General features: G+C 40.3%; 1 protein-coding gene across 13 annotated transcripts in view; it reads right to left on the reverse strand.

The window, feature by feature from the left end:
- The window catches only part of DAB1 (DAB adaptor protein 1), a 416,072-nt gene that overhangs the window by 94,590 nt on the left and 297,160 nt on the right, over positions 1–24,322 (reverse strand). For all 13 annotated transcript variants that reach the window (XM_032117465.1, XM_032117466.1, XM_032117464.1 and 10 more), the window contains one exon: positions 9,370–9,569. In XM_032117465.1, coding sequence (XP_031973356.1) covers positions 9,370–9,436 — 67 coding nt within the window. In that variant the 5' untranslated portion in view covers positions 9,437–9,569. The remainder of the gene's footprint in view (positions 1–9,369; positions 9,570–24,322) is intronic.

Below are 24,322 nucleotides of genomic sequence, written 5' to 3' on the forward strand. Positions count from 1 at the left end.
TATTGTGACGTGTGAATATTACCCTCTTATTACTTTGAAGGCAATTTTATATTTAAAATGAAATTAATAGCTAACCTCAAAAGACTGCACTTAATTTCATTTCACTCCCTGAATATCCTTTTCACTACACAATTCTTCCTCTAACTAAACTAAGAGCATTAAGAGGTGTAATTATAGATCACATATTAGCTATTCAACATTTGCTGGTGGTTAAAGCAGGGTAGACATTAAAGTTGACTCCAGAGGAAGCTGCTGCTCCTGTCACTTGTAGAAGAGTCTGCTGCAAAATGCTATTATTTAGGCAGTTGAGGCTGGAGCTTTCTGTGCTTTTGGACAACTTTGCAGGATATCTTATGGCCACTGAAACCACTGCCAGGAGGAGGTGGGAGAGGATGAATCCCCCCAGACCCTGTAGCCCATCAGATTCAATCACCTCCAACGGAAGACGCTGGCAACACGATCATCCCAATTTCTTTGGTTCCACTCCTGATGACTTTTGTGCTGATGGAGCAACAGCTTGTTTGCTTTCCTGACTGCCCCATCACAAAGAAAGACCATACACCATTCCCACCCACCTCTACTTCAAACTTGATCTATCTGGAGCAAGGGAAGGCAGTTTTGGGACTCAGCAGCCAAGTGACAGTTCACCTTACTTCTCCTGTTTTTAATGCTGTTTTGCAGCAATGAGTAATGCTGTCTCTGGGAAATGGAAGTGAAAGCCACTCCGTTCTTGTCAGAATAATAATGGATATTGTGTTGGCAACTACTCTCCTGCACTGCACAACTGCATAAATAAAAGGAATTGGGAAAAGCCAGGAGTAAATAAACGGGGTAAACTCGCCTGCTTGCAAATAAGTGATAACTTGGTTTTGTGTTTCAGCCCGGGCAATGAGAACGGGATAAACACTGTGTCTAAATCAGAAGAGATTTCAACCCCACTGATCCTCATCTGTGGAGAGAGGCTGTGGGGAGAGGCTCTGGCTGTTCAGGAGGCTCTAAGCAGAAACCTTTAAAAGGTTGAGCATCTCCACACGAGGTTTTACAGCCAGGAACAGACTGACAATGGCCTTTGGCAACTCTCAGGCTTAGTTCAGTGCTAACTGGGATGGCAGCTTTGCCCCCACTACTGTTGCAAGTAGAAGGGAAGATGCCAATGAGCACTACAGTACACCCCTTTCTTTTTCATACAAAAGGCCCCTACAAACACATTACTTAGTTAATCAAACTAAATATTGTCACACCTGCAAAACCAAGCAAATGTAAAAGCAGAGAAATGCTCTTTTTCCTGTCCTTATACCAACACTAGCTATTATATAAAACAATGTTTAGATAAAAATAATACAAATAGGATGTCATTGTTTCTGAGGACATGTTTATCTCTAATTCACTTTCAAGAGAAATGTTAAACTTCAACACATTCACAGAATCACAGAATAAGCTGAGCTGGAAGGGACTCACAAGGAACATCCACTCTATCACTGGACAACCCAAATACATTACATGTATATATAATATATTACCTTTATTCTGGAAGACCAATAATGTCCATATTGATCCTATAAACAGAATCATGTATGAGGATCACAGCCACATCTCTTCTTTACTCCTGAGGAGCACAGTGAACGTCTGCCCTGACATATTTATCACAGGAAGTCTGAGCCTATTACTTGGCCAAATTCCCTACATATTTCTTTGAGCTCTTAAAGAGGAATATACCACAAGGCATGAATGAAGGGCTTACAGTTTCTGTTGTAGTATTTCAAAATGCCACCAGTTCTGTGGGCAAGTTTTTCTTAACCAGAAGTAGTCAGTGTTCTGTGACATTAAGGAGACAGTTATTTTTCAACTGAAGATTTTGTGACTAACATATATATATATATATATATACATATATATATATATATATACATATCTCTCAAGAAACATTTCTGATTCAGGCTGCTTAGACACACAAACCTAACCCTGTCTCTATTAACTTGTACATTCCTCCACAGTTTTTCCTTTGCAAGCTGATTAATGAAATTACTGTGATATCAACACTGAGAGAGTGAAACGTGTTGGTTAAAGCACAAAATACAAACAGGATCCTCAGATTACACACCAAGCTCTGCCCTGATTTGTTCCATAATCTTTGGAAAGTAACTGAGAGATCAGCACTGGCTTTTGATGCAAAGATCTAACCACTTTTGAAATGAAGTTACATTTCCCCCATATGTCCACAGGTCAAGAAAGCTCATGATTTTCCATAAATTATGTAAGATTATATAAAATTGGAGGAATTTTCCCTAGTAATATATAGAAGTATACAGTGCAATAATGTGGACATCAATGCTAAGTATTATCTGTTTATTTCAGGGAAAAGTAATGAGCAATTTAATGCTGGTATCAAGCTAATATTCCAAATTTACTTGTCTTTGATACCCCTTCAGCAAAATGGGAGCAGTTATCAACATCGCTGATACCTCTAATCTGTATTATACAGTGAGCAACACTTGATTGCATTTTATGGGAAATTCTGCAAGTAATAATAATGTTGATGGAAAAGGCAAAATGTTTCAGAAAATTACAAATGCTCAAATGCATGCAGTGCAACATGCTGGCAGAAATGTTATTTATTAATATTTATTAGGCAAGCAAATATCTTTGGATGAAGAATACGACAAACCTTCATCTTCTTTGGATGAAGAATACTACAAAACCATTATCACCATCAACATACTTGTCCCTGTAGAATATTTCTCTGTGAGCCATATTAGGAAACTTCTACTAATCCAAACCTCTGGAGGTATTTTAGCTACTAATCTGGACGAATTAGGTCACTCCTGCTCAGTTATTCATTACACAATAGAATTTTCTTCCCTAAACTCTCTAAACAAAGCTTTCCATTCACAAAAGTTCTAATGTGAATTTTGCAATTTTGCTGAGAGTCTTTTCAATGACAGCAAGCAGAGAAAAAAGTTTCCCAGAAAATTAATTTATTTGCCTGTTTAGAAGTTCTACCTTATCAGCCCCAGCCTCACTTTCTCTGTATTTCAGTCAAATCTCAGAGGTAGTTTTAGAGCACAAGAGGATGAAGCCAGAAACAAGGTACAGCACAGGATGCACAGGTGATGCTCACAGCAGGCTTCCCAGAGCCAGCCCTGGAGCACAGAAACACCCACCTGGATTTATGGACTGTTACATGACTCAAATCCTCTCTGGAATATGCATTGCATTAAGCTCCTGATTACTATTTCAAATTGAAATGCTTTGATGGCTGCTAAAACATTGAGGAATATAACAGAAGCTCTCAAGAAACCTTATTCTTAATATTCAACAGATTATTGATTCCTCTGCTGAGGAGCAGCAAAGTAACACCAGCCCCAACCTTGGTTTAGGCAGATTTCCCCCAATTAAAAACAACAGTAAACATCATATCTGCAACAAGAGACAACATCCATCACCCCCAAAGAATCCTTCAGTTAACAACCACAGGCCCCCTTTAGTACGTGGTATTTAAAACAGAATTCATGAGCTCTCTAATTGATGAGAGGTTATTGGATAACCCTTGTTAATTATAGCTACACAATGCCAAAATTAATGATTTTCCCACCCCCTTTCAACTTGAGAATGAATTCATAACTTATATCAAGACACAAAAGACGTGCAATTAATATTGTCAGTAATCATTTCACAAAAGAGATTTGTTAAAGGCAGGCATGTGGACACAATTAGTGTATCAATTAATATTGCTGTTACTTGATCTATAAATTATTGAAAAACTCATAGCTACTGAAAGAAAACAAAGCAAATCCACTCCCAATCAATGAAAGAAGCTCCTCTGTTCATTACTCTTTAGATCAAATTTGAGTTTTGCTGGATTCCACAAATCTTAGCTACATAATCAGAAAAATAAATGAACCTATACCAACGTGACATCTTGAAATGCCTTGTTACAGTGATGATGCTTAAATAGTTGTTAGCTGATCACAAAGTTTTAAAAAAAAAAAAAGTTAATTCATTAAAAAAGTAATCCACCATCACTGTTCATAGCACTTATTATTTTAAACTGAAGTTCTGGAAACTTGAAACTCTGAAATCTGGAAACAAAGCTGTAAAAACTGATTCCCGTGTGTCAGCAAAACTGTAACTTTTACATCCATCAGAAACCTCCATTCCCCTCTCAAGTTTAGCAATGATTAGTGCAAAGTCTAGATTCAAATGAGGTCTAAGAAGCCCAAAACAGGACTTGGGTAGCATTAGGCACCTATGATGAAAACTGACAATGACAAAACATAACCTCGTTTAAAGGCTTCCTATCCCCAACGGCTTTTAAACTAACTAGGTAGCTCCTGTTTGATCTTAGTCTGACTAGAGTTTTGCTCCTGGGGATGCAAAGGTTTTCCTTTAGATAGTTAGACAGACCCCAGCCTCTCATTAGTGGTTAAAAGACCCAGGAAATAGATGTGACTGTGCCAGAGGCCCAATCCACACGTGAACGGTCCCGAAGCCACTGCATTCCTTTTAATCAGCAGTCAAGAGAGATAAAATGGGACACTTTAGCTTTTTGCCATCCTGATCCCAAGAGGATCAGACTCAGATCTACCACCTCCAAGCCAGTCCTGCCACACAAACCCTCCCTGGTGCAAATTCCTCACCTGGCATGAACCAGCCCCCCGTGCGGAGCCCACTCTCGCTCTCCCTCCTGGAGCACGGCTTGGACACTTGGACATCCATCTAGCAAGGACAGAGTGCCCAGCTCAGGGTGAGGAGAAGTCATCCAGCAAAGCACGTCCCACCCTCTCTAAATGCCCCACTGGCATTTCATACTGGCTGCGTGCAGCAATCCCTGGCTTGGCGCCCTGCCTGCTCCGAGAGCTGCTTCCAGATGCCACGTGCTTCCCACACACTCTGGAAACCCATTAAACAAGGGAATCTCACCCAAGGGGACCCTGAGCATCAGGGATTGTCATGCTGATTGTCAACATGCCCAAGCTCCTCTCTCTATTTGCTTCCATTTTTGAAAAGTCCCTGCCATTTTGAAAATTAACTCAGGAATCTTGCTGTGGGGGATACAATGAGAGATGGAATTGCAGAACAAGCCCTAAGCTTCAAATAGAAAAATTACAGAATTTAAGTGCAAGAGGAAGAGATTGAATCTCTAAGAAAAGTCTCCTGGCCTACCCCAAGCAGACACAGATCGGCACCGAAATTTGGTAGCCAGGCTCGCTTCTTTACCAACCTCCCATTTCAATTTTTCTGTTCAGCTGATTTTGCAAAAAGGGATTTTCCCAGGCACTTATCAGTGTGAATTCAACATCAATGGAACACATTTCCCCCAGAGAGGTTTCTAAATCAATTTTAATTCCGATAGGCTCAAGCAAATGTTTTCAATTTGATTCAATAATCTATACACACTTATAAAAAGGCTTTTCCCCCATGTACTACAAGACAAACGTGGTTTATGTTTCTAACAACTCTGGCTAATAAAAAATTCTAATTTCCTATCCTGAACGATACAAACACACAATTTTTATTCACTTCTTAATGAACCAGATATCATAAACAAATGAAATCAAATCAGCATTTAAGAACATTAGTTATATCATTAATTCTCTAAATTCTTCTTAAAGAACACATGACTTTTGGCAAACTCACCAAAAAAAAAAAAAACCAACATTTATCAGCAAAATGTTGTCAAACTGAGCTTTCTGAATCTCCTGAGAATTTTTCATGATTTCCACTTAGAGAACAATGTGAAACCTCTCCAGGATATCTTTTAAAATGTGAGCAAGTTCTCAAAAAGAATAATTAAAACCAAGTTACCAGCAGATATGAGCAAGAGTGGCATGAAGATTAGGGCTGGAGGTGGGGAATGGCAGAAATATAATCTCCTCCAATAACACCTAGTGCACTGTAAGCCTGTAAAATGGAATAAAGTGTAGGAAGGAGGGTTGTGGAGGTCAGGGTGAAAACACTGGCCTCAAGGGACAAGGAGCTTCACAGCACAGGGAGCACAAAGTGACAATCTGGAGAGGAAGGGAGGTGCCTGGCTCACCTCTGTTCCCATAACTGTATTTCCAGGACAGTTACAACTCCAACCCCTCTGACCAGGACACATTTCTAGAGCCCATCAAACACTGGATCCATCAGATCAATATGGACTGAATGAAAGGCAAAATTTGTACTTGATTTTTCAACAGCCTGCTTTTAAGATTATCTAGGGTGATAATGTTAACATACCAAATTACAGTCTGATATGATCACACAAATATTGAACTTACCTACAGAACATCAGAGCTCCTCAGCTGCGATCGTGTGTGAACAGCAGCTTCTGAGAGGGTTTTGTATTTAAGTTCTTGCCCTAACTGCAGTGACAACCCTTCAGTGCTGGAACAGGACACTGCCCCACAAACCAGCTCAGATGGCAGTGGAGACACTGCAGAGTTGGCTTTGACTAGAAAGCTCATGGCTGTAAAAACACCACACTTAAAGAGAAATGTTTCAAAGGGAACTGCTTTGCATGGGACTACAGGAAGAGATGTGTTCCCAGAACAGCAAAGAAATATTCAGTAAAATCTTTGCCCCGTCTGCAGCACAAATCAAACTATTTCCCTGTCACCCCAAAGCCAGCAGTCTTTACAGAGCCTATAAGCAATTATGAGAAACCCTCAAGGAACTTCTAACCTGTCCGGGTTATTAAACTGTTCACTAATGACATCACAGTGGCTTTAACTCAAGGTAGGCACTATTACCACAAAGGTACAAGCCATTGTTTTCATTCTGGCCGTTGTACTTCACTAAGAAGAGCTGCTTGCATTTATCTGACACTTTATCATGTTTTATATCCATGTATCTTACAAATCTTAGGAATTAAGCTTCATTTTATTTCAACACTTCAGATAAGAAACACTACCTTACTAGATGTTTATGCAGATGAAGAGAGAACTAAAGGTTTAGGTGACTCTACAAAGACACAGGCTGAGATCAGGAAAGAATCCTGCCCCATGCTCCAACTCCACACTAATCCTCATCCCCTTTCAGTCACCCCAGACCTCCAGTGTGGGATACAAATCTGGGACAGACATTCCATCACTGCTGTGAGCTGCAGAAGGCAGGAGAACTACCAAAACAGTGAATAATACAACAGAAGAGGCCTGTCCCTGCTCTGGATGGAGAAGGACGCACAGCTCTTCCACAAGTGCAACAGAACACCGGGAAAACACTAGAGCTGAAATTTCTGTTTATACAGCAAAGACTTATTTCTTGGGAATACTCAGTTCCACTGGATAATCAAACTCATTGATTAGCAACATTAGAAATTTCGTGTTAGCACTTGCTACCTGTCACTGCTTGCAGTTAATGAACTTGGGGGAAAAAAAGGAAAAAGAAATATCCCTGTTTTCACGTGTCCATCACACACTATTCAGAGGAGGGCTCCTTTGTTGGAATACAGGCAAGGGCACACAACTCAGTGACAAGTAAATGAGCACACCAAGTTTCTTTTGACTCTCGTTCTGTGGGATTTGAATAGCAAACAGTGTGTGCATTGTGTACCTTGTCTGTGTGAAGCATTCACTGCTCCAGCCCTGGGATGGCTGATGTGATGGGATGCACTCACACTGCACACACAACACTGAACCAGAGTAATCCTGGGCATGTGCCACTGCCATTCCCTGTCCCTTCCAGCTCTCCAGACACTCTGATCACTGCCACACAACGTATTTTATACTCCCCCTCAGCACTGAGGGGAATTCTCAGAATTTCCATTTGGGGGATAGAATTGGATTTTGGGCAGAGAAGCGTTCAGTTATTGTGATTTATGGGAATGTTTTTAGAAGTTGGATGCTGAATATTTTATTAACAAAATGTCAAGTTCCTAAAAGAGTTGTTTGCTGGTTTCAAAAGTTTCAGCCTCCAGCAGAATAACATTGGAGACACACATCAAAAAGATATTATCCATATTGCAAAGAAATTACATTTTTTAATTTCCTGCCTACCCCCAAAAACGGAACGATCATACAACCAAACCACTTTAACTTTATTTGCCTTAAACATCTTAGATCACATTCTCATTTATATCAAAATTCTCCTTTTTTTGCCTTTCCAAGCTGCAGCTTTTTTATCTTAAATGAATCATTTCTGATTTGTGAGTGTAGGCCTAGAGCAGTCGTAAGATTTTTCAACCATCTTCCCAAACAAACACTTGAAATATTTTAATTGCTGTGTCTTCTAGAAACTTTATACTGAAGATTTCTGATACAAACCCTAAAGTGAACACAAGGCCTTAGTAAATGTTTCGGTAGAACTGCTGCAGTAAATGGTATGACTGCCTAGAAGTTCAAGTTATCTATGAGTAAAATTTGCATTATACATATATGAGCAAAGATAAGACTTTTTTTGTCTTAGAAAAATGTAAAAAACCCTCAGAAGTAAATGGCTAAATTACACACCCATAGAAAGGAACAGAATGACAAACTCCAGAGCTCACATGAAAGTTCAAATATTGCTGTGTCAAGTATTAAAACTACTAAGTATGATTATTTCCTTTTTGTTTTCCCTTTTTATTTGAGCAATTAATATTAAATCTGTTTTCAATCTCTATCTCATGCATAAGTTTTTAAAAAACCTAAGTATGGCTACACAGAACAACACAAACTACCACTAGAATTCAAGGTCTTGGGTTCCAAGTTCACCAGTATTTAAAACCATAAGCAATAAAAATAGGAATAAAAATCTAAGGATAAAAATCCCTACTAAAAATCTTTAAGTGAGCATAAGCACCAAATTCACATGGTCCCATTTCTCACACTTACCACTCCAAAGAACTGCTCTACAGTCTGAGGCAAAATTGTAAATACAAATATGAACTAATCCAACCACACATTTATCCATAGCTTCTCCTTAATTCTGAGTTTTCTTCCTCCTCATTTATATTTCCTTCACCAGATTACAATTAATCTCCCTAGAGATTGCCACTGAGTTCTCTAACTTCACAAAGTGTCAGTAAGATTCAAGCTCCAGTAACAGAAAGTGCATTTAAGCTCTGGTTAGTTCAAAACAAAGTAGAAAAAAGCCATTTGAAGAAAATGTATTTATCAGTAGAGAAAAAAAAAAGATCTTTTGTTGAGTAATTTTAAAAGTTGTATTTCTCTTTGTGAACCATAAAAAATATGCAATTTTTTTCTCACATTCCAGATGTATTTCAGTAAGATATATTTTTAATGTCAGAGAATCAAACCCCATATTTCTGCTTCCACTGAGCTTAACAAATCCCACTTTTCACTGAGCACACGGATAACACAAGAGCCACAGATGTGCCAAAGGTGGCTGATGTAGGAGCTAAGTAAAGTACAAAACACACACAAATAAAGAGAAATGAGTCACTACCTTTCTTTTTGGAGTCTTTCTTTGTGCTGGTTTTAACAGCCACTTGAAGTTCTGTCTCAGTTGACATCCTATATCCTTAGTCCTCTTCACACAGATCCAGGATCTCGGTCAGGCTCATTTAGAACGTCTCTCCAAGTGAATAATTTAGCCTTTCAGATACTATAACCCAAACAGTTCATCTCATTCACTCCTTTCGAGTGCTGTGAAGGAAGGAAACAAAAAGGAACAGTCATTTTCTGGGTTTAAAACATGAAAGGAAAATAAAAAAGCCAAACCACAGCAAGTGAGAAACATATAAAGTTCTCCATCTACTGAGCCAATTGTCCAGGATTTTAGATGCTTAAACACAGTTATCTGTGACTACCTCAAACATCTATATTTGAGATGTTCTGGCATATCTGAGATGCCTTCACAGCCTAGAGACACTGCTCAGGGTGTACAGAAGATCAGCACTTCTGGACCAGCAGCTGGAGGACAAAGACCACGATGCAGAAGTATCTGGAAATGTCACCAAAAGCAAAAAAATCTGCAAGGACTCAATTCTTAAATGCACCAATTCCAATTACCAGAGAGTAAGTACAGATTTTTACTCCTCCAATGCTCTTTTAGTGCTTTCATTCTCTTACTTGAACAAAGGCAAATGAAAAATGTATTCATTGCTCATGCTGAGAACATCATACTTTGCCACTCCTCTTGCTTATGATAATGTTTGCAATATAAAAGAATCTGTCTCCACGCAAACAAAGCTGTAATTTTAACACCCATCCAGTAATCTTTCTTGCAAAGATCTCTGAAAATAGTTAATTAAACCCATGAAATATAAATGGGATAGGTGCAAAAAGATAACATTTAGGGGAGAAAGCTACAGCTTAACATAATGTGTGTTTGTTGGGGACAAAAACGCACCAGCTGTGAACCCACAGCAGCAATGTGCTGGAGCAGGATGAGGGAGGCAGGACTGGGGATGTCAGGGCTCTGGAGGTAAAGAATACACAAAGAATAAACATCCAAGCAGAAAATAACCCATTGCTCCAGTTCTCACTGCTGGTCCCTCTTGCTTTGAGGGATGAACCACTTACTTGAGCCAGGCTGTCGAGGGCAGAGGATCAGACTGTCCTGAAGCCATTTGTCGGGATGTTCCCTCACCAAATGCATCTTCTTACTGCCCTTTCTTTCCGTGAGAAAGTTCTCATTATTAGCACAATTATAGAGAAGTCCATCTGGCCTGTCTGAACAGCTGCCCACTTATTAAATAAGCATTTAATAAAGATATTAACCCAGCATATCAGCTGGTTAGATGGCCAGAGATTAACTGCAGTGAGAGTTATTTACTAATGTTCCTTCTTTGTCATTTAAGAAAGTAACAGACTGCAAACACTGGAATAATTTTGACACTTTAAATCACTTTTCACAGCAAGGGCTGTGAAGCTACCAGTACTTTCAAATCCAGGCTCTTTTAACATTTTAAAATGCTTCAGTAACATTACACTGCCATGCACCGTCTGAAGTGATTTAATATTGCTGAAGTGTGTCAGGGGCTTTCTTTAATAAGCTCTTCAAATCTGTCTGTGTATTATAGAATATTCAAAGATAGCTTTTCAAAATCTGCTGAACTGATTTTGAAATACAAAATTCCCAGTTCCCCCTCTGTGGAATCTGAATAAGCACCGCATGGCAAAAGAAGGAGGAAAAATAAAGCGATGAACAAATTGAAGTTGCAGTGCTTGCTGAATACACCTGCCTGGTGTAACACACCTGAATAAGCCAACAGCATCTTGATGAATGTTCTTAGCTGAGAAAAGAGTAGCAAAGGACAAAGCAAAGGAAGGCTGATCAGAGAAGGAAAAGGAGTAACAGCTCCAAAAGTGGCGCTTCCAGGACGCAAGCGCTCTCTGGCCAGGTCCATGGACAGGAGATGCCTCTCCCCAAGCCCAGCTGCTCGGAGCACTGCTGGGGGGAACGCCCTCACCCTCCTCACTCACGCTTCAAATCCCCCCACGAGCAGGGAGAAGAGCTCTGTGCAGAACAGATGTCCCTCACAACCCCCATCTCCTCCCCCTGCACGCAACCCAATTTAATAATATTTAGTTTTACAGCACAGTAGGGATACATCAGCCTTTACAGCTCAATGGCACTTACTTAAAGCATCTCTCAAGTCACAGCTGGATTGACAGTTTATTTTTCGAGAATTTGGATTTATATTTACCTAAAGGTTAACTGCGTAACTCTACAAGGGGCACTAACACGAGCCACTTCACAAAAGGAAAATATTTATAATAGGTCCATTTAGTCAAAAAATAAATTTAAAATAAAGACCAAATACCCCCAGGACCCATAGTTAAGCAAGTGTTAGTGTCTTCGAAGACCATTGTGGCTACAAAGCATCAGGAATGTCATCTCCTGTTGTCAGCTATTTCCAACAGGACAGCTGAAATAGTAGCATCTGAATGGCACTGAATATTTTAAAGTAACAACATATGACTGCTATCTCATTTGAAACTCTCCAGAAAGCTATATCCCCTCGAGGCTATCCCACTGAGTAATATTTTTTAAAATAAATGCATGTCTGTTTTTGGACAGGTTCACATATTGATTTACTTTCAAACCTAATCAGGTCATACTCTCGCAGGCTCATAGATCCTTGAATAAAGTAATGGGTATCTTTGTAAAGGAGCACATAAACATCTGTCACATGCAAGCTATAGTTCAAACTGAATTTGCTACAGAGACGATTCCTCCAAAAGTGTAGGTCTTTATGTAAGCCCCATTAGTAAACTTTCATGCACTGTCCATATTTCAGCCGTTTATTACCCAGATGAGAATGGCAGTCAATCTGCTCCTCACTGCAACAGCTTTCATTGTCTCCTCCAATCTAGGTCACCGCTGTTAAATACTACAGCCTCCCAACTGTGGGAAGTACTGCAGCATGTGTTTTATCAATGAGATGCTATTTTCTTTGATCAGTTCTGCCACATTTCTCTCCCTGCTCTGAAGACAAAATGTTGTTAGCTGCGTTTCCGAAAAAAAACAAAACAAAAAATCCATCATCTGACACGTATCCATCCACTCTAACGATCTCCTTGTGTGCCTTGTTACTGCTCCAGCTATTGCAATGTTATGTGCACGCCTCAGCTTTTCCTAAAGAGGATTCTGAGCTCTTCGCTTTAACAAAACACTGACATTTTCTGTGCCCTTATTAAGTGGCTACAGCAGGAACACAATCAGCGCATTCTGGAATTAACTGGCTTTTAATTCCAGGAGAAGTTCTTAAGCCTGCATTCTCTATTACTCCTACGCCAGCATAAAATCTAAAGCTTTAGCAAGGAAATATTTTTGTAAATTCAGTTTGCAGTTAGGATTAACGCAGGTTGGACCCTTTAGGCACAGAGAAATTAGTCCCAAGCTCCACTCGCCTCCCTCACATGCCTGTGAAACAACAATGTCTGTCAAATCATTTGTCTTTGCAACCACACTTGAGTGAGCTCATGAAGGGGTTATTAGGAGACTTCCCCTGGCCCAAGTTATGAAGGAGGTCAGACAAGATGATCATAATACTTCCCCTCTGGCTTTCAAATACATGAATTAATTAATTTTCTTCAGGACTTCAAAACTTAAGAAGTTCCCTCCCCTGAAACCAGTTTCCATCTGCTTACATAAAAGAAAAGCAGTCTTAGAAAGGATTTGTAACTAAGCCCTGGCATTCCCTAGGTATTTAAGTTCTCCACAGCCCCAAAGTGGGATTTGACAAGAGGATAGTACCTCCCAAACCCTGGTTTGACAAAACAAAAGCCACATTCCCATCCTTAACTCTTGCTTTTAAAGCCTCTGGAGTCTTGCAATTAATTTTTTCTCCTCCAAAGCACTCAACATAATCACGTTGATGCCCGTGGTTTTATAAGCATTAAACAAAGCCCAAACATACTAAAAGGGCAAAATATAAGTGAAAATATAAGTGAAAAGTGCTGTGATCCTGGAAAACTAAAACCAGTTCAAGTATAAGGGTCTGCAATCCAGGGAGAAAACGTTACTCGTCCACTTCCCACCTTCCCTCGAAGCCTAACACAGAGAACAGCAGTGGGACCACACACAAACAGACGATGGAAAACCCATCCTTGCCACCAGTGCTCTTTGTACCCTCCAGGGAGAGGGGCCAGGAAATCCTCTGGTGTTGCTCACACTGTTTTGTACTCATCAGCTCATTTCCCCAATGGTCAGGGCTGGTGAACATCAGAGTATTCATCTGGCACAGCAGGCGCTGCACTAATTCCGAACAGGAACCCAAGGGACTGATCCAAAACCCACTCATACACTGCAGTTAACAAGGCCTGTAAATAAGAACCAGAAAAGGGGGAAGGAGAGGTAAAAGAGAGCTTAAGACACTGACAGAGAGGAGAAAATGAGGATGAAACAAAAGCAAACAGCACAGCTGAGGGTGACACTTCATTACAGCAAATTCTGTAACGTGTTTAGGAGCAAAATCAAAGTCAGACCATGCACTGAAATTCTGGCTACCCTGCCAGAGAAAACGGAAATCTCTGTTAAGATTGCTCATGGGTCAGTCCCTCTCCTCCAGTTTTGCCATTTGCCCCCAGAACAGCAGAATGTTTCCAGTGACAAAGCCGAAGGACTCTCTTTTATGGCACTACATGCCAAGCACTGCTTTTTCCTGCCATTTCTTTACTGGTATTTCTGCAGCCTGTAAAGGTGACAGGAATTTCACTGTACATGTGCACAAACTGAGATTCTACACGAACACTTACTCCCCTACAAACCCTCCCCTGGAACCCAGCATCCTTCATCTCCCACCACCTCCCTAAGTTACACAGCTTGCGAAGACTCACAACTTCCTCCAGATCTCATACTTAGTTTTATTTGCTCTAAAATGAGCATGTACTTCCCCCTCCACTCCTGATTTTCTAGATATTAAGATAAAGGAAGGAATTTCATGTCCTTTATTCAGCTTACTATGTCTGTAGTGTCTTCCAGAACAACACTTCCCAAATAAACCCTTTTTAATTCTTCCAGTATCAGAAAACTACTTAGTACTCAAACCACAGCATTTAATTTTCCTTTGCATTTAGTTGCTGTAGTTGACTGTATTCATAAAATATTTCTCTTATCTCCTGGAAACAAGAAGCTTTTTTTTTAACAAAACCCTACATGTAACTAATGCCAGTAACACATTTTATTAAGTTTATTGTGGTTCAAACTACGCTTCATTATTCTGTCTTTAGGGCATCTTTCAGGCATGTAACCCAGTTCCTCACATGGGGTAAATAGAACCACTGGAGTTGATTCACCACTGTAAGAGCATCTTGGCAAAAAACTGACCTATTAAATATTTCTAAAGTAAGATTTTTATTAGTATTCCAATGATGGCAGGAATAATTACTGAAATTCCTCCTGGAAATCACTCCATATAGTGGTGAACACTGCACTCCACTCCACCAATTATTCACCAGAAGTGCTGTGAATTTTCTACTCACAGAAAATGCTGACCGGATTAAAAAGAAGCTTTTCAAAGGAATGAATTGATTTCATCAACATTTTTAATGGGAAATTGCTAACATTTCATTTTAATATACCAGTTTCTATTTTATATTATACAGGGCAGCATTCACGCAACAAAGGCAAAATAGAAGACATGGACTTGCTTTAAAGAATTTTTGAAATACTAAAGGTATGCCATTTGAATTCAGGAAAAAACTACATCTCCTCTGCCCAGGGAGCAGGGAATGCAACTCCAGCCAAGAGAGCTGAAAACCAGGAACAATCCCAGTGTGCTGGGGGTATAGATACAGCACTCATTGTTCCTTTAAGTGCACTTTCTGACTCAAAACTCCACTCCGAGTGCTTTTGTAAGCTTTAGCAGGGTATCACATCAGAGAGAAGCAGGCTTAAAAACTTCACATCATTCCTCTGATACCACATTAGCAGATAACAGAGGAAATCGTTCAGATGGGACTAGAGATTCCCTGTGCTCAGTGAAACTGAATTACCTAATGCTTTTCCCCCCATGAATTGCATCACTCCAAGACTTTACTACTCCCAGATTCCCACCCTGCTGACCCTGGAGCAGAAAAGAGAGGGAGTTTCTGATAACGCTGCGCAAGAACAAACAAGAAACCGAAGTCACCACTGCTCCAAACACAGGCACAGCCTGCCTGAGACCCAACAGCAGAAACTGCCTCACCTCCACTCCAGTCAATAAAGTCACACCAGCACAAAATCAATAGCGCTGCATTTGTCTCATACTGGCCTAACTCCATTGATTTTAATGGAGTTGGAGCTACACCAATTTTATGCTGGTGTTACCTGCATTAGTGTCACAGAAGTTATGCCGGCGTGACTGATGTAAACAACAGCAGACCAACCAACCCCTCTACGGCTAAAATTCAATGTAGTTAACTCGGAAGCCACGAGAAAATGCAAATCTGTACATTACCAAAGCAGGGCCTTTGGAATTTATTTTTGCAAAGCAGAAGAACGGCTCTTTTGTGATCCTCCCGACACCAAAGAAACAGAGACTAAGAAGGCAAAGAGGACAAAGTACACAGTTGGGATCACAGTATTCTGTAATTAGAGCTGTTAAATGATTACTAAAGTGCGGTGGTGCAATCATCACACCGAAGGAAAAGGGAGAAGTGTGCAGTCAGGAGCATCACCAGGGAGAAGGTAAAAGCAATGTCAGACACCACGTTTCATATTGAAATGCAAATTCCTCACAATCAGAATCTGTGTCTTCTAATTGGAAGAAAAGGTTATGGAATTAAACATTTCGCATCCTGGACAGCTCAGCATGTTTTTAAGTGACACAGTAAGTTGAAGGAAACTCGTTCATCTCCTGTCCTTCATAGAAATATCTTAATTTAGCTTTTTTTTTTTTAATTCAAGATGATTTTATTAATATTATAAGTGAGATTGAACTGGAACTCACCTTCTCCTTCCTTTTAAATAAAATAACAGCACTATACCTACACAAGTATTAGGAAAACTGATCAAAGGAGTTCACCTTGCTGGAAATGTACTTTCGCTTTATTACGTCAAACTCAACCACCTGACTCCTACCAAAGTTCACTGTCTAGCAGAGCAAAGGGAAAAAGCAGAAAGCTTCTGGGACTGTAAGTATGAATTCACACAAACAGGCAAGAATTACTTCTAGATTCTTGTTCACAAATGACAAGCATCAGTATTTTAAATTTTCTGGTAAGCAGGTGACCTAAGTGCGACCTTCCAGAACCTGAAGGAACCTACAAGAAAGACGGAGGGAGACCTTTTACAAGGGTATTTAGGGACAGGACAAAGAGGAATGGCTTCAAACTGACAGAAAGTAGGTTTAGAGCAGAGATTAGGAAGAAATTCTTCCCTGGGAGGGTGCTGAGGCCCTGGCACAGGCTGCCAAGAGAAGCTGTGGCTGCCCCATCCCTGGAAGTGTCCCAGGCCAGTCTGGACGGGGCTTGGAGCAACCTGGGCTAGTGGAAGGTGTCCCTGCCCATGGCAGGGGGTTGAAACTCAGTGAGCTTTAAGGTCTCTTCCAAACCAGGCCATTCTGTGATTCTATGATGAGTTTTAGCTGCAGAATTACTTCTGACCATTCCATTTAAATAGTCCACTCCTGAAGGCAATCCCACAGGACTGCTGGGATGAACAGCAGGCAGGCTCCTCCATGATACCAAACAGAAGTATTCGAGGACAGCTGCTAGATTTTACTGGAGAAATTTCAAATAAATAATTTTCTTGAAATCACTTACCTGTTCTCATCTCGTTTGTATCTGATTAGGTTATACACTGCTCCACAAATGCCTCTGCTTCCTATCAGTAGGAACATTAAACATTTTTAAAGGGAGGAAAAGCACCTTCCCTAAGAAGTTTCCACACATTTTCTGGTTTGGGCTAAGATTCAGCAGCATTTCTGAATAGTAACAGACAGTGCTCTTCCCACAGTTGGAAAATATAGTAAAAGAAAAACAAAGCCACACGACCATCTGATCCTTGGAACTGTGTGGGCCAGGTGTTGGTTGCTGCATCCTAACTCCATACAGAGAGACATCCATAGAGGGTCCCCACTGTGATGTAAGCAGGGCTACATGACCACATCACACCCTAACAGGATCAAAGCCCAGGTGATCAGGTTAGGGACCCCGCAAAAGGAATCACAGGAAAAAGAAAAATCAAACCACTGCCAGGCTAATGTCAGGAAAAAAAAAAAAGTGTTTGGTTATTCAGATGGGGAACTCATAAGCACTTAAATGAGTACAAGGACCTGCTTGAGTAGTAACACATCAGAAAATAATGCTTATTTTCTAGGTATTTTTAAAAATCACCAAGTAGCATGCAGTGAGGAACCATTCACCTTCTACTGTCATGCTACAGTTTATTCTCTCTTGGAAGCAATTACAGGACAAATGCCAAGCTACAGAAGGTATTTTTCCAGCAGCAGCATCTGGCTTCTTGGCAGACTCCTCAGGCAATTTTATTGGAAGCTTTAGAGAGGCTGTTGGGTCAGTCCTAGCTATATTGCTTCAGAACTGTCTGGCAGATTCCTCTTCCTAGATGTCATAATCCCCCTGATTTACCTTGAAGGAATTAGCACACTTTTATCCATTTCAAAAACAGTTGACCTGCAGGGCATTTCGGGGCTGGCCACAGAGACACAGTAAAAGTCACTGGTGTAAATCTATGTGCCTTTGAACCAGCAGCATTTGAGCACCCAGTGCCTGATGCATCATCAAGGAAACCAGGAAGCAGTGCAGACACTCTTTGTGTGTGTGCTCCTGGAAAATCGAGTGCATGCCTGATGATTAAAGTAAAAAAACACAAGTTGCATGAAAGACTAACTAGTTAAAAAAAAAAAAAAAAAGTAGGAATCGGCTTCTTGCAACTCCTCCATCAACCACAGAGCCTCCAAGGGCGGGAGGGGCTGGTGGAAGGGAAGCCAAGAGATATCCTTTGCTCCCCCCATAACCATCCCTTCCCCCCCTCCAGCCCCAGCTAAGATTTGCATCATTCTGCAGCTGTGATCATGATTAATCCTCACCCAGAAGGATGAAGACAGGATGCTGGTTTTGCCCACCCTCTCTGCATACCAACAGAATCAAGTCCACAACGGAAAGGCTTTCTGTCAGTTTGGGGCTGTCCTCTGGAACTCACAGAGAAAGGGGACAGAACGCTATACAAAGTGAATTTATAGTCCATAACACAGGTGGCACCTTCCTATGTCGAAAGACTTTTGTGCAATCATTTACAGGAAATATACTTTTTAATTTAAAAAGAAGAAGAAAAGGAGATGAGTTTATTACTACTATTTCTTCTAGGGCATCCCAGATATGCTTGGATGTCTTTTTTTTTTTCTTTCAGAGAGGTTTCAGAAACTCCTACAAAATCCTGCACCAGCTTATTTTCCAGGAAAAAGAGTTCTAATGCTCAAAGGTAAATACTAAAGGAACAAGTAATGTGCTCTATAATTTAATAAAGGGCTATGGATCTTGGATTTTCAGTAACAGGAGTATTCACTGAGCAGCAGAAGACAAGACTGACAGCACTAAGAAAGATACACACAACCAGGTCAAACAAAAAGCCAAACAGAGCTCGGTCATCAGCCCAGCACAAATAAATCCAACCAGACACAGACTTCAGGCTTGGCTAATGTGAATTGACTAATATAATTCCATTTTATGCAGGGAAAAACATATTCTGATTGCAGGCCAGCGGTGCTCACAAGTTCTAAATTTAGGTATCATCAGGGCCAGGTGAACCATTAAGTGAACTAATCTGAATTTTATCCATATCAAAGATTTGTCCTGTCCAGAAATTACCTTCCCAGATTTAAACCATGTATTCACTCTCATTACTGCCTATACCTTTTGGACATCCCCATCCATTAATCAAAATTTCTGCAGAAATCACAATACTCATCAACAAGGCAGCCTGTGGGCTTTAAAATGCTGTGCTGTGGCACACACTGAAAAATCAATTATTTAGGCTCCAGTACATGAACAGAAGTTACTGGCACAGTAGAAACCAGGCCATATTTTAGGGGAGATGTAGCACAGATTCCCTTGTTTACCAGCTGGTTCCTGTGAAGTGCTGAGCAGTCTCCGTGATCAGGTGAACATTTGGATCCACACTGAAAACTGAATTTCCACTGATGCCCTAGATTTCACTGACTACACAAAAGAGATGAAAGCTGCACACAGAGGCAAACAGAAGGTTTCCTGGATGCAGCAAAGATCTAAAATATTTTCATGAATTGCCTTTGATTTTACAGTCTCAACAAGGCCTGTAAACTGAGAGAGCAAACAGGAATAACCATCAAATGGGTGTACTTCAGTACAGCAAAGAAAATCAATTAAAAATAGAAGTAAAATGTTGCTCTCCCTTGTACACTGCTCTCCTGAAACACCTGGCACACTTAAAGCAATGTACATTACACTCAAGGGTAATATACCCTGATCTGAAATAAAGTCCCTGCTATAATGAGAAACAGTTGTTTTGCCGGTCGAGTTTAAAGCCAAAAGGTGAAGAATACCAAATCCAATTAAAACGAGAGGGAATTCAGGAATGCAGAATTTAATTACTCCACTTGGAAGGTAGCCAGGACCATTGGGTTAAGCATCTGTGGTCAGGCCCCTGGCTCCTTTCTCCCCCTTGGCAGCCACGTGCCCTGAAGCTGAGCCCCAGAGAAGAGCCCAGCTCTTGAATTCCAGCCTTTCCAGCAGCTCCTGCCTCCCAAAGCCCAGCATCAAGCAGGCCTGGCCTTGCCCAGCTTGTGAAACCAGACAGGCTCTCAGTACATGGTGAGACTGCAGATGATGTCCAATTAAAGCCATTCAGATAAATACACATTCAATTAAGTTATTGCCTATGCATCACTTGAACGTTATGGTTTGTTTTGGGCTTTTTTCAGTTCAACAGACTAAATAGCAGGCAGCAATAATATTAGTTTTGGAAGAAGTGTGATGTTTGTGTTACCCACTGAAGTTAATTAATGAAAATAATGACAGAGTTACAAAATCAGGGATGATTAAGAACTTGAAGACCATCCGACCCGTTTCTCTGCCAAGGAGGATTTGATCTTAGCAGCACTTTAATTCTGTTCTTCAGCAAACCTGAATCAAATCACAGGAGCAGCCAGAGTCCCATCAGAGGTGTTCACACTTTCAGGCTGATTCAGAGGAAGAAGTAAAACCTGGGAACAGAAATCCCACCAACTCCCTATCATTATTCTGAGTTAACTGCTCGGTGATTATCTTGAGCAATTACTCTCATCCCTTACTGCACACACATTCCTGTAATACCTGTAATCCCCACTCTGTCAGTGCTAAACCAATCCATCCCCTCCAGGTAAGATCTCATGGTAAAACCACATACTGCTGCATTTATATCCCACACCATTACAGCCTCCATTATTAAATATTGCTTATTATTTTGTACTTACAAAGTCAGGGAGATGTGATTTTATTGCTTGCAAATCATCCTTACGTGAGTCTTAGGCTGTACTTACACTTCACTCTGCTCTTCCAGATAAGCTTTTTGCTTTCTGCATATTTAAATAGTAACTCTAATTATCCCTTCTTGATTGCCCTCCTCTTGCAAAGCCTTTCCACAGGATCATCTGCAGTGAATTCTTCATCCTACTTAGATTTTAAAAAGCCTAAGATGGGTTATATTCTTTAATTTTAATAAGGGCATAGAGATGTTTCTTTATAAAAAAAAAAAAAAGACATGCGTGATAGGTTCCATCTTCAGATATATTTTTATCAAAAATACAGCAAGAAGGGCAGATTACTGATTATTATTACACTGGGAATAGTAACAATACAGACCAGTGCCTAGCAATAAAGTCAATTAAAAATAAAAAAACCCACAAACCAACCAACCAACAAAAGACTACTGACATGGTACCACACTGCCAAAGAAAAGTTCACTTCATTTTCTAAATATACTGCTTCTTTTGCAAACAATGCTTGTAAGAGTTTTCTGGATTTATTTCAAATCAGTCACAGTAAACACTTTATACTTGCAATCCATAGGTACACAGAACCTACAGGCACCTACACAGTAGCTGAAATTAATGGTACTTTGTGGATACAATATTGCTGCTAGCAAGAATTTTTCTTGCTTCTTTCCAGTCCCATGAGATACTTTTCTCTCTCAGGGAAGATATTTGTAGAGTTCTATAAGCTATGAACACCTGCGACCTTGCAGAGCTTTGTTTACGGTACAGTAGAAAAATATTTTGACAATGGATGTTTTAGGATTTTAGCCAATCACCCCAAGGGGTGGCTGATCCTTTGGCCAATTAGGCTATGAAGAAAAAAGTCTACAAAAGAGTTTGTAAAATAATTAAATAAATCAATCTTACTGCACAATTCCTGCCTGCTGGATCTCTCCTCTCCTCCCTACCACTGCGGGATACATTAATAGTAGTCTATCCAAAGAAATGCACATTACAGTAGCCCAAAACACGTCAATAAAATGTGAGTCAAAACTCATGTTTCTTACAAGAGCTCTGTTAGTCTTCCTGGTGATTTTTTAAAGAGATTTGGTTACTGATGATGTAGCTTGGTTTAACTACAGTGGTGCTCAGTAACATCACGAATTGTTAAAGTTGTGTGACATTTCCCTGCACGAGTTCTCCTTTTTATCTCCCTTTTATCTTTACCAAAGGGAAGTGCCAGGGCTGACGTCTTGCATGACACACAGGGGAGCAATGGTACACAGAGTTCAACCTCCAGGACCTTGTCCTGCTGCCCCAAGGCATGAGATCATCCTGTCCTCCTCCTCCCCTGCTCACCCAGCAATGACCACAGACAGTGACTGCCTTTATCACAGAACTCTGACTTCAATCCTCCAGCACAGACTGTTTGTACCTAAAGACATCATGTGAAAAGAGAAGTTACTCTGTGACTGCACACACAACTTTTCATTCCACTTGGACAATGATAAATTCAGCATTTCTTCACTGATGTGCTTGGCTCTGGAACAGTCATTTACATTTTTGTGGGTCTCTGTGTGTAATGACACGCAGCAAAAAGCAGCAGTACAGGTGTGCAACAACCACACTGCAGCATCTTCCACAATTCAGCTCACAAGCTGCATTCCTTCAGCACCTCCTCCTGCAAAAGTTACATCAGCAACGCGTGATTTGGGTCTGGCAGCAGTGACTGTCTCTCAAACATGACTTGGGAGAAACAGGAGAGGAAAAAAGCAGGATGTTCAGTTCTAGCTGTGACTTTCAGGTCTCTGTGTGAAAGCAGCATCAGAAAGTGCTTGGAAAGACAAAACACAGTCTTGAGCTGTGAATGCTCAGAGCATTCACTGCTTTATTGAACACTACATTATTAAGAACTACTTTAATAAATAAAACAAACCAACCACCCAGAGACTTTGTTGGTCCCTCTTTGAACCAAAGACTTCCTTTAGGAAATGTGGCATTCAACCAAGAAAAAAAAGTCTTTCTCTCATCTCCTCTGGTCCTCCCCATGAATTACACATCACTGGGGATCTGACACCACCTCTGAAGCACAACAAAGCCCCACCATGGGCCCTGAGCCGGCTGGTTCCAGGTACAGCACCTGAAGGCAGCACGGCAGGGCACTGCTTCTGCAGGCCTGAAATGACCAAATTAATCACATGAGAGTAAAATTCTGGCGCTGTGCACATTCAGTGCCAGGACACCTGGCTGAAGAAGGCAGGCAGGACTATCTGACAGTTTAATTCCCCAGAAGGAGGCCCAGCTCAAAGTCTTGTGCTGTCCAAGATGATGACAGAGGGGTTGAAGAGAAACTTACGTTGATAACAAATGCTGAACACTTAAAAGCAAATACTTCATATTATAATAGCCATTAAAATATCTTTTTCTTTTCACCAAACAGGCATTCCTATCAGGACTGAAGTCAGGAAGGATACCTGATGTCACCAGATTATCACCAAACACGGGTGGGAAAGCTCAGCCTTCAGCAGCATAATAACCCTCTGGCACTCTATTCAAAAATATTCAGAACATTATTGGAAGAAAAATTCTGTCTGAAGCTCGGTAAATAAGTCCCACATTTTTTTATATGAAGTAATTTGGTTCTATTTTTAGCCATTAAAGAACATTTGGATTAACAGATTGAAAAAAGTTCATTCACAGTTTTAAAAATATATATATATGTGACTGTTGCAAACTCTCTCCCCTGCTGCCCATAAAACTAACAAAATCAAGGCAGAAATTACATTTACATAGTCTTGAAAATATTTTAAAATCATCATCATGTGTGATTTCATCTTATTTTACTTATGAGCCCAAAGTTGCATCCTGAATGCCATTTCTATAGAAATTGAGTGCCAAGTATTACCAAGTTGCAATTTTACTGTCTATGTAAAAATACCCTGGCAGCATTCAAGCAAATTAAATTTAAAATTAAACTTCAAGCCTTTGCATGCCACCGTAATATTTCAGGCAACAATTTCAAGAAAGGGAAAGCCAAAAACAGACTGTGCATACACTATAGTTCAAAATAGATTTCTCATGTCAAATGGCACAGTTTTTCCTTTTTTTCCATTAAAGAGTTATTTCAAATCTTCTGCTGAATACATTTCCATGCCTAATGAAACCTCCTCAGTGATTCTTCTTGAATTACTCTGTATGCTTTAACACTGCATACACTAATAGTGTACACATACATACAAATCCACACATAAATGTATGCACTCATGCACACAATATTCATGCAAAAAGAATTAATGGAATTTTTTGACTGCATGCTACCCCCTGTAAATATGTTAAACGTGAACAGTGCTTATGGCTGGGTTCATTAACTAAAAATGCTGCTGTTGTCTGCACAATTCGTGTTGCTCATGTGAGAAGGGATGACATGTAAAATGCTAATTTACAGACTCGGTTCTTTTCAATTTACCATCAGGATTCTCTCCCCATGAGCAAAATCAGGGGTCACTCACTACAATT

The sequence above is a fragment of the Corvus moneduloides genome, chromosome 9 (assembly GCF_009650955.1).
Source record: "Corvus moneduloides isolate bCorMon1 chromosome 9, bCorMon1.pri, whole genome shotgun sequence".
NCBI classification, from domain to species: domain Eukaryota; kingdom Metazoa; phylum Chordata; class Aves; order Passeriformes; family Corvidae; genus Corvus; species Corvus moneduloides.